This window comes from Merops nubicus, unplaced genomic scaffold (assembly GCF_000691845.1).
Source record: "Merops nubicus isolate BGI_N331 unplaced genomic scaffold, ASM69184v1 scaffold19714, whole genome shotgun sequence".
Taxonomy (NCBI): domain Eukaryota; kingdom Metazoa; phylum Chordata; class Aves; order Coraciiformes; family Meropidae; genus Merops; species Merops nubicus.
The window spans coordinates 18,679-28,406 of NW_008605134.1; the positions used below are offsets into that span (position 1 = coordinate 18,679).

The following is a 9,728-nucleotide window of genomic DNA, read 5'->3' on the forward strand; positions in this document are numbered from 1 at the left end:
TCCACAATCTCTTTTTGGTTCCCATGACCGAATTGGTGGTCAACCTTTAAAAATTCATAGAAATGTCGAATGTGTTGCTTTGGGGTGTACTGAATTCTGGTTTTGTTGTTCAAGTGACTTTCAGCATGACATTCTGCAAGGTAAGTTAATGCTCAGGAGATTAATATATCCTCTTCTGAACTTTATACCCTTAACATGTGTAATAAGTGTACAGATGATGTGACTGTGATTCACTGTGTACCTGACATCCTCAATTACTCTTTGCAGAGCTTGTGGATTGAACGTACAACTCTGACCTTGACTCACAGTTTGCCTGGGATCTCTCGTTGGTTTGAAGTGGAAAGAAGAGAACTGGTAATGCTCATAGTTCCTGTAATTTGGGTTTGAAATTATGAGTTACTGAGGGCATGGGATAAGCGACTTACAACTCCTTTGACTGAAATCTTGCCGTTTGAAGTGATGAAGTTTACCCATGATTAAATATGTCTTTTGTACACCACTTTATCTAAATAATTGCTGGGGAATTACATTGAGAGAACATGACAGTCTAATAGAGAGAGTGCCCAAAAGATGGAATAATTGCATTGTTGCCATGTCTTCAGTATACAGAAAGAAGTTATCACAACTCAGTGACCTGAAATACAGCATTGCCAACAGTGAAATTTGTTAATGTAGCTAATTTTCTACAAAGCATTAAAAACTTAGAGATCACTGAAGAATCTTAAAGTGTCATTTCATTACAAGGAAGATGATAAATCTCAGGTGTCCATGGAATTAAAGTGTATTCTATTGCCTTTGAGGTTGAAGTAAGTCCTTTGGAAAATGCCATTCAAGTGGTTGAGAACAAAAACCAGGAGCTGAGAACACTGATAAGCCAGTACCAGCATAAACAAATGCATGGTAACATCAATCTTCTCAGCATGTGTCTGAATGGAGTGATTGATGCAGCTGTCAATGGGGGAATTGCACGATACCAGGAGGTAAGCCAGGCTCTGCTTTGGAATTTAGTATCACCTTCTTTCGCTTTTATTTCCATTTCTGTTTCAAAGAAAGTATGACTTAATAAGATAAGAACCTTTCATGCATATTGTCTAAATCTGAGGTTAATAGCCATGCTTGGTTATTCTGTGTCAGTGCTTGCATAGCCCCATGTCAACAGGAGGGGCAAAGGTGGAGTTGGGATGTGGCACTGAAGTAGGTATGGTTGGCAGTGGGGTTTCTCAAGAATGAAACTTGGCTTACCTGAGAATCCTCACTTGGCAGGTAAGAGTGAAGCAGATTTTTTTATACTGCTTACATTATAAATCCATTTTGCAGTAGAGTGGGTGGGAATCATGATGACTGGGACTGTAATCACAAAAAGCTGCTAATTCATGCTTCTCAACTATTATCTTTGCTAGCCTAATTTCAGACTCACTGTAACCCTAAAGTGATATTATATGCACTATGTTATGTGGCATAATCTCTGGCAAACTGTTACTTAAACTCTGCATTGCAAAAGGTAAGTCTAGGGTGAAATACTGAAAAATGGCAGCAGTGGTCCAGGGGTGTGGTACCACATCTTCTCCACAGAGCCAGGAAGAGAACGCTTGTGGTGCTTTACATCAGTTACCACTTGACTCACTGAGCAGTTTTCACTTCAGGCTGTTACGTGGAGGAAACAATAGCAAATGCAGGTAACTGGATGAGATGAGGCTTAGCGGTGTCACCACTGTCACATGGGGAAACTTGGCCAGATTCATGTTTCAGCAGAACCGCCTGGGCTGCCAAAACTACCGTAGCTTTGCATGGATCCCAGAGTGCTAAAAGCAATAAAACTGAGCTGCTGCTGATAGCCTAATATATTTAGTTTTTCTAAGATTTTTGGACCTTTGCCTCTCCACCTTTAACACCTAGTTACACTGAAATATCTTCCAATAAGCAGAAGGCTTTTTCTTCCCTTTTCCTACAGGCCTTTTTTGATAAAGATTATATCACAAAGCACCCTGGAGATGCAGAGAAGATCACACAGCTCAAGGAACTCATGCAGGAACAGGTACTGGTTTTCACATGCAAAAGAGTATTGCTACTGTGTCTGAATTCATCTCCAGTCAGTCTAAACATACCAGATCCAACTGATTCATTCAGAAGCAAAGAATTTTGGTACAGGAAATCTAAAGTACATTTAAACAAAAAATAGGGGAGATAGCAAATGAGTTTATGAACAACCCATTCAGCTTCCGGGACACAAGGTGAAGCTCAGCTGAAAGTGCAGTAATTGTGTTATCTCCGTTTATTATCCAGCAGATCTCTTGCCATGTTTCAAGCCTGCCATTCATTTTTGGCATTTTGAATTATGTCTTCCTGGTAATTTTCAAAGATATTCAGAGGCAGGACAGATGAGGCTTGAGATTAAGCTGGCAGAGCAACATGGGAAAACTTAATGTCTGTTTATATTCTCTGCAGTTTTTATTTTTCCTTAGTCTATCCATGAAACATCTTGGTAGATAAAGCTAGCTGGATGCTTTGATGGGAGTAAAATCAGAAAATCTCATCACTCTTAACAGAAAGTTTGGCAAGATATGCCCCATTAAACAATGTGTCCCAGTCTGAATAGAGCTACTATCCTTTTTTCTTCAACAAATCACTTAACTGCATTTCAGATTTCCCCTCTGTAAAACAAAGATAATGCTTATCTCCCTTCAATCCTCAAGAGGATGTTTGAAGACTAATTAGTTATTGTTTGTACAGACTTGGATCATGTAGGGAATTACATACATCCTAAGCCTGCTAGCATTACTATTTTCTGTCATCTGAGGGCTTATATAATGTCATTCAATCACTAATATTATATGTTTGACCTTTGAAAAAGCGACCTTTAGAAAATAAATAACAAGCAACAGAAAGGAGTGACTGTGCATGCCATGCCACACTGCCACTGCCCAGCTCAGTTATTAGAAACTCCTTCTAGAAATCTCCATCGGCAGCTTCGACCTCTTCTCTGATACTGGGCGGGAGGAATTTGTCACAACGCATTATCTGTGTGAGGATGGAATGCTGTTCACTCCGGAGAGAGAATCGGATAATTTTTTTACCATTGTCTCTTAACAAGTAATCCAACATGACATAAATGTGGTTGTCTCACACTTAAAGTACTTGTTGAAGTAATATGAACTTGCCACGTCTCCTAGGCCTGCTTAATTATCAGCAGCCTTGTAAATGAACAGTGGCATGTTTTACAATGCTTTCTTGCTCATAGCCAGAACTCTGGGACAGGCTTCTAGTCTATCTCTTAAACACAATTTATTGGGGTTTGTGATGCTGTGTTTTGTTTTTAACAGGTGCATGTCTTAGGAGTGGGTCTGGCAGTCCATGAGAAATTCGTACACCCAGAAATGCGTCCCCTGCATAAGAAACTGATAGACCAGTTCCAGATGATGCGATCCAGTCTGTACCATGTAAGCTGACAGTCAGTTTTCCCATTTTGAATTATTCAGTTACAGTTAAACTCCTGTCAGTTGCATTAAGGTTCACAAAAGAAATGGGCTGATAACAGCACTGATTGAGCCTACTGGATTGCCATATTATCAAAAGAATTCTTGATCTCTGTGCAAAATTTTGTCCTAGTAAGTATGTTAACTTCCCCTTTAATTTAAACTAGAATTTTTAATATTTGTACGTTCTTTGTTGCATCACAAAACAATCGTAAAGCTGAGTTTTCAGTTACTGTCTAATAACAGAAAATTATATAAAGCAGGGGAAGGAGAGATTAACAGAAAGTACCAGAGGTTGAGCTCTTTGAAAGAACTGCTGTAATTTGGAGTAGCATGACATGGATTAGGCCCTCCAGAAGTGGTTTTATATAGACAGTGACAGAAATTACTGTTGGTTATATTAGGCATCCCACTCTGGTGATAAGGACATACATTATTATAGGTCTGTAGTTCCTGTATGTTTGATGGAACTTCCTCCAGAGCATGATTGCCACCACCTCTTATACACCAAAAGTACAAATGTCGTCCTCTCTAGAAGTGAAACATTTCCTTCTCTGTGTCCTCTGCTGTGTATTAGCATTGCAAGACAACTATCTTTGCCAGATGGGTCTCAGAAATTTGCAGCATGTTCTCCTCTCACTCTCTCTCACATAGTGAAGCACGGATACCTATACACTGTCTCAAACATTATCATAACCAAACTGAAGGGTAGCTTTCTGTAATGTAAAAGAATTATTTGAAGTATGTGTGTTAGCACTTTACTTTCCAACTGGAATATGCACTAAGGTAGCTTCTAACTCGAAGGCTTTTTCCTTTATTCTTAGGAGTAAACACTGTGCAAGGATGGCCAGAAATAACAGCACCAGAATTTTTATCTACAGCCTTTCTCTTTCAAAGCAGATGAGATCCATACAGGTCACAGTAACCAGTTTGAGTTCACTACCTTTCTTGAGAGTTTGGGCAAGATCTGTATTTTCGAGTCCACATTTCTTTTTTCAAAAATGTAGGTGGCTGTAATTTGGGTCTCACTGTGCCTCCATTTTCTTCCCAAATTCCTGAAATAGTGGCTAGAATGTGTTTGGAAGTAGAGAATGGTGTTGTAAAGCACTGATCTTCTTTATCCTGTGGAAGCACACGATATCTCAGGGTAACTGTAAAGAACATGGGAACAGGATTTTCCTGAGAAGAAAACTTGTGATTTGCTCTGACCAACTTAGCTAAAGTACGTTTCCTCTGCAGGAGTTACCTGGTTTGGATAAGCTGAGTCCAGCCTGCTCTGGCACTAGTACACCACGCAGCAATGTTCTGGTCTCACATGGACCTATGAGCCCAGAGAGCATAAAGCTGATGCATCGACACAGGTACCATGTTTTTTTCTTCTGAAACATCTACAATCTCTGCACACTGTTGCATTAAGATTCAAGGAGCTTCAAAGAGGTGTTAACAGAGGAGCAAAAGGAGAAGGATGAGTCTTGGCAGAAGTGCCTTTTGTCCTCATTCAGTGCTAATTATTAAAGTTTGAGGACTGGAATCCAAAGGTTGAGAAATGCACTTTGCAGCAAGTGCTGAACACCTCCAAGTGTTACTCCATCGCTTCACTTCTGTACAGGCAGAAACACATCTGCCACTCGGATCTCCAGATTCAGTCTGTCTTTGGAGGTTCCAACTTCTCCCACTTTCACTACACAAACAGCAAATCGATGGGTATTGCCTACCATAATACTGCTTGTTTTAGAACCCAGATCGGTATACATCCATTCTTAAGGAACAAAACATTTTCACGTCATTGTTTTTTATAATTTGGATCAAATCAGAACCCAAATATAAGGAAGGCTGCCAAGGTGTTTTTATCAGAATGCCAACAAATGGCTCAGCTTTCAAAGAAACACTTGAAAATGGGAGTACTTATTCAAACTGATTATTTGTCTATAAAATCCCAAGATGAGCATAAAAATTGGGAGTTTCAGGGCAAAACAATGTTTTTATATCCAGCTACAATTGTTTACTTGCAAATGTATATGTCTGTGCCAGTATGAGGAACAGTGACGGCAATGTCCCTGAAGTTAGGAATTTTTAACTGTTCTTCCGTGTTTATTTCTCTTGGTGGGTCTACGTAGCGCAGCTGCTCTTAAAGCCTGGCATGAAAGGCTGTGGGAGCTTGGTCTTGAATACTGTACTACTTCAGTGGCTTGGCAGGTGACTGTTGGCGTCTGGATGATAAATAATTATTCCTCAAAATTTCACACTTTTATAAAGGCTTTTTTAGTGCTTAAGGCAATCTAAGGAGATTCTATAGTGAATAAAATATGTATTGGTGTGATTCACAATATCACATCCATGAACGTGTTTTTTTCTTTGTATGTGACAAACTAAACACTAATTTAATGGGTGAGATCAGGGTGCAGCCTGCACACCAGCTGGGCTGCGTTAATTTGCTGTGAGCTACAAAGTTGCCTTCAGTTGGAATGCTGAGGCCCAACAGATGCAATAAGGAAAACTCTTTTGACCTGTGTCTCTCCTGTTTGGCTTCCTTTGGAATGTTGTTTTTTAAAGCTGCTCCCACTCATCATACTTCAGTGATAAAAATGAGAGTGATTTCAGAATGTTCAGTTATAAATAAACCACATATGCAAATTATTATAATAATAAACAAATTATAAACAAACCAAAATCTAGTGTCACAATGTGGTGTTAACCTGGCTTTGGATTCTGAAATTCTACATCCTACCTATTATGTGGTCTTACATGTGTTCTTATTGTCACTTCCTTCATATACATTTATGGATTTATTTAAGCTTATTTGGCCTGATTTTTCAAAAGTGTTTTGACATACAGAGGTGACCTCAAGCAGTAGACAACTGTACGTACTTACTAGCTTGGCAAAAATTGGGCTTCACAAATTAAAACACAGTTTCAGAAAATAATTACGCTCTTGTTTTGTCTCTGTTTTCATTCCAGCCCACTGAACATGCTTGGTTCAGTCCGACACTCCTCATCCTCTCTGTCGTCCCACACCTCCAGTGAAACAGGAAACCTGGTTATCCTAACAGACAGTTCTGTGGGGGAGGCTGCCGAGGACATGTACCACATGCAGGTACCCGGCCGCACAGCCGGCTCTGGCTGTGGGGCGGCGCCGAGCTGCTCTGCGGGGCTGGGTGCGGGAGGAGCGGGTTTCGCCCGTGCTCGCGCTGGGGTCTGTCCCGCCGCGTTTGTCTCAGAACTGAACAGGCAGGATCCATAACTCAATTCAAGAAAGAAGCCCGAGTAATTCAGCCAGGTTTACTCCCGGAAGAAGGGTTCTGTATTTGTACAGTGGAAGTTGGTACTGTGGTCCAAGACAGTACTGTTGCTTTCAGAAAGTGAGGTGCTAGTCAGCGTGTTATTTATCTGACCTGTTCAACACAGGCAGCTGGTATCGCTCGGGGTTTGGGGAAGGGTGACATGATCCCAGTCATGAGTGCAGATGGCTAGTGGCCTGCACTGAAGCTATTCCTAGCCAGAGGCTGTGCTGGGTGATCTGAGGCCAGTAGCTATCTAATGCACTGATCCACTCGATTCTCCCCTGATGGTTTCTCTGCCTCCTGCAGTGTGTTTACCCTAAATCCAGGTACCAGGGCTCAGTCACCAATGTCTCTATTTTATCCTTGTCCCAGGCTAGCCCTTCCACCTCAAGCCTGAGCTCTACTCACTCGGCACCATCCCAGATGATTAACTCTGCCCCTTCCAGTGCTCGAGGTAAGAATGGATGGGCCCAAATGAAGGGTTAGCTGGACCTGCAGGCATCCCCTAAACCTGGCAACCTCACTGATTTACTGGGGAAAGACCACCTACACTGAGAAATACACCGTTTCTCTTTTGGACTTATAAATGCCTCCTCAAAAATTACTTCTTAAAATTGTTTTTCATTCTCCAGAAATTGATTTAATTCTTCTTTTTAGCATAATTTTGGATATATCTCTAATACATGCTGGTTTCAGGCAGTTGTGTTTCATAATGATTTCCATTGTTCCGCCACAAAATTGTGGCAGGCAATCTGTAGGAAAACAAGAATAGTCTTTGGTACAGTACTTAAAAGAGAGAGATCATGAAGACAAAAGCAAAAAAAATCACATTATACATTTAATCAAATTACAGCACAAAAAAGAACTTGAGGCAGTTAGTTGAACTGTGTGTATACAAACGCATATGTATATGATGAATGTTGAAAGATACAAATTTTAAGTACTGGAGTTAAAGAAGGGCTTCCTGCTGGGAAATTCTTGAGAAAAGGAAACGTGCAAAAGCAAACCAGGGGTACTCCCTGTTGCTTTACAGCAGCTGGTCTTGATGCTACTAACCTTTTTCTTCCCAAGCCTCAGAGCTGAAGCCAAACCATGTCATGCAATCACTTACCTTTGGTAACATCTATTCCAGGATTTTGGGGTCTTTACCTCCCCTCTTATTTTGAATTCTCAGTTGCAGCTTCATGAATTTCTACACCTCTTTTCACAGGCATCTGAAGAAGGTATCCAGGACACGGTCAGCCACAGAGGCTGATATTTAAATCTCACCCCTTCCTCCCATGCAGGGGAACCATATGTCTCCATATGGACAGAGAACAGAGAGAAGGGCGCTTTCTTTCGGGCCAGCCTGGGGCTTTTTTGCTCAGTCTTGCAGTATAATCTTGATTGAGTGGCTGTTGTTATAACACAGATGCATTTACAGTGATTTAATTGAAGGATCAGACAGAGTAGGAAGGTGAGAAGTGGACATCTTCAAATTAAGGCATATAGCTTCACTAATTACCAAGGGCTGGAAGGAGAATAATGACAATTCCAGTAGTAAAGTAACCAGATGAAACTGGCATAATAGAAATGTAATGGATGTGCCTCAGCTGGCATGTGAGCTCTGAGTCTTCTGGGAGATATGAGGGGGTTTGGCGCTTACAGCATCTCAGGCTGTTTTCCACTTTAAAAGTCCAGTGCTTACAGTGACAGGCTGTGACAGTCCTTCTGAGCTGGATGACTTCACAGCATCACCAGCTTCCCTCTTCACTGTATTCTTTGCTGTTGCTTAGAAACTAAACCGATGAATGCTGCAAAGGGAATGGTGCTAACGGATGAGCCAACAGCACCTCCCAGAGATGAGAACTAGACAGTGTAAATGACCACAAATGAGGGAACTAAGTAATGATTTTGAAAAAATACTTCAATATATGTATTTTATTTTTCACTCTTACTAGCATGTTTTGGTAGCCTATGACATAATATTTCTTCTCTGCCAGTTATGTTCACTTTAAAGTGAAGTGAGCACAGCATTCTGCCATTACCCACCAATTATGGGATTTCATTTCCAGTAAAGTCCCAGCTGCTCTCTGTGTTTCCCAGTGTGCAAGTCACTCTTGTGGTTATTACAACCCGGCTGCCTGGAATGGAGTTGTTTGTAACGAGAAAAAGCCCTTACACTTAAGTTCCGCTCTAATAATACAGCTCTGGTTTTCTCCTTGGTGATTTTTTCCTTTTGTTTTGTTTTTTAATTGGATGAGTTTGATGCTTGTGAAAAAGAGAGATCAGTATCACTGGCTGGAGCCAAGTGCTTCACAAACATCACGTGTGCAGCTCTACCAATGCACCTCTATCCTTTTTTTTTTTCCCTTTTTTTTTTTTTTTTGGTATTTATTTATATTCTTTTTAATTTAGTGCTGGTGAAAGGTGCTGGATTGACAACACTGGAGGCTGAAGCCCTCTATTTATCCACAGAACAGATACAGCATGGGCGGCAGCCGTGCAAGCTTCCCCACGCTGCCCCCACCAATGTGCCTCATCTCTGTCCTGGAGGGACCACCTCTAGAGGTGAGAGGATAGTTCAGTCACCATGACCCATCCAACCCTTGGCCTTTCTGCTGAGACTGCCAACAAATCTACAGTAGTCACGATGCTGCCGTTAACCACCCTTCAGACAGGAAGTATGTGAAGGCCAACCGTTCATTTCATACAGACTGCCTAAATTTATCAACTGAGCATCTTTGTCACCTGTGGCTGTAACCTGAGCGTGGTTATCTATGATTTCTAGGCTTTGGTCAGACATTTAAATGCTTCTCTTATTGATTCAAACATTTAATGTAGAGGTGAAAAAAAACACTAGCTCATTACCCAGATATTTAAACCACCTCCTCTGTTAAACTGCAGAGTCCTTTGTGGAGCTCAGCTACTAGCACTGTTGAGGATTCAGATACTTCTATAATCCAGATTAGTTCCATTAGTGACCAAAGGAATC

At 41.1% G+C, this 9,728-nt stretch overlaps 1 protein-coding gene across 1 annotated transcript in view; it reads left to right on the forward strand.

Annotated features, from left to right (window-relative positions):
- Window positions 1–9,728, forward strand: part of LOC103771931 (dedicator of cytokinesis protein 3-like) — a gene marked incomplete at its 5' end in the record, with an annotated part of 35,986 nt that overhangs the window by 17,243 nt on the left and 9,015 nt on the right. Inside the window, 7 exons of the mRNA XM_008939250.1 lie at window positions 268–354; window positions 801–980; window positions 1,952–2,035; window positions 3,321–3,437; window positions 4,713–4,834; window positions 6,432–6,567; window positions 7,061–7,208. Of these exons, the coding sequence (XP_008937498.1) occupies window positions 268–354; window positions 801–980; window positions 1,952–2,035; window positions 3,321–3,437; window positions 4,713–4,834; window positions 6,432–6,567; window positions 7,061–7,208 (874 nt within the window). The remainder of the gene's footprint in view (window positions 1–267; window positions 355–800; window positions 981–1,951; window positions 2,036–3,320; window positions 3,438–4,712; window positions 4,835–6,431; window positions 6,568–7,060; window positions 7,209–9,728) is intronic.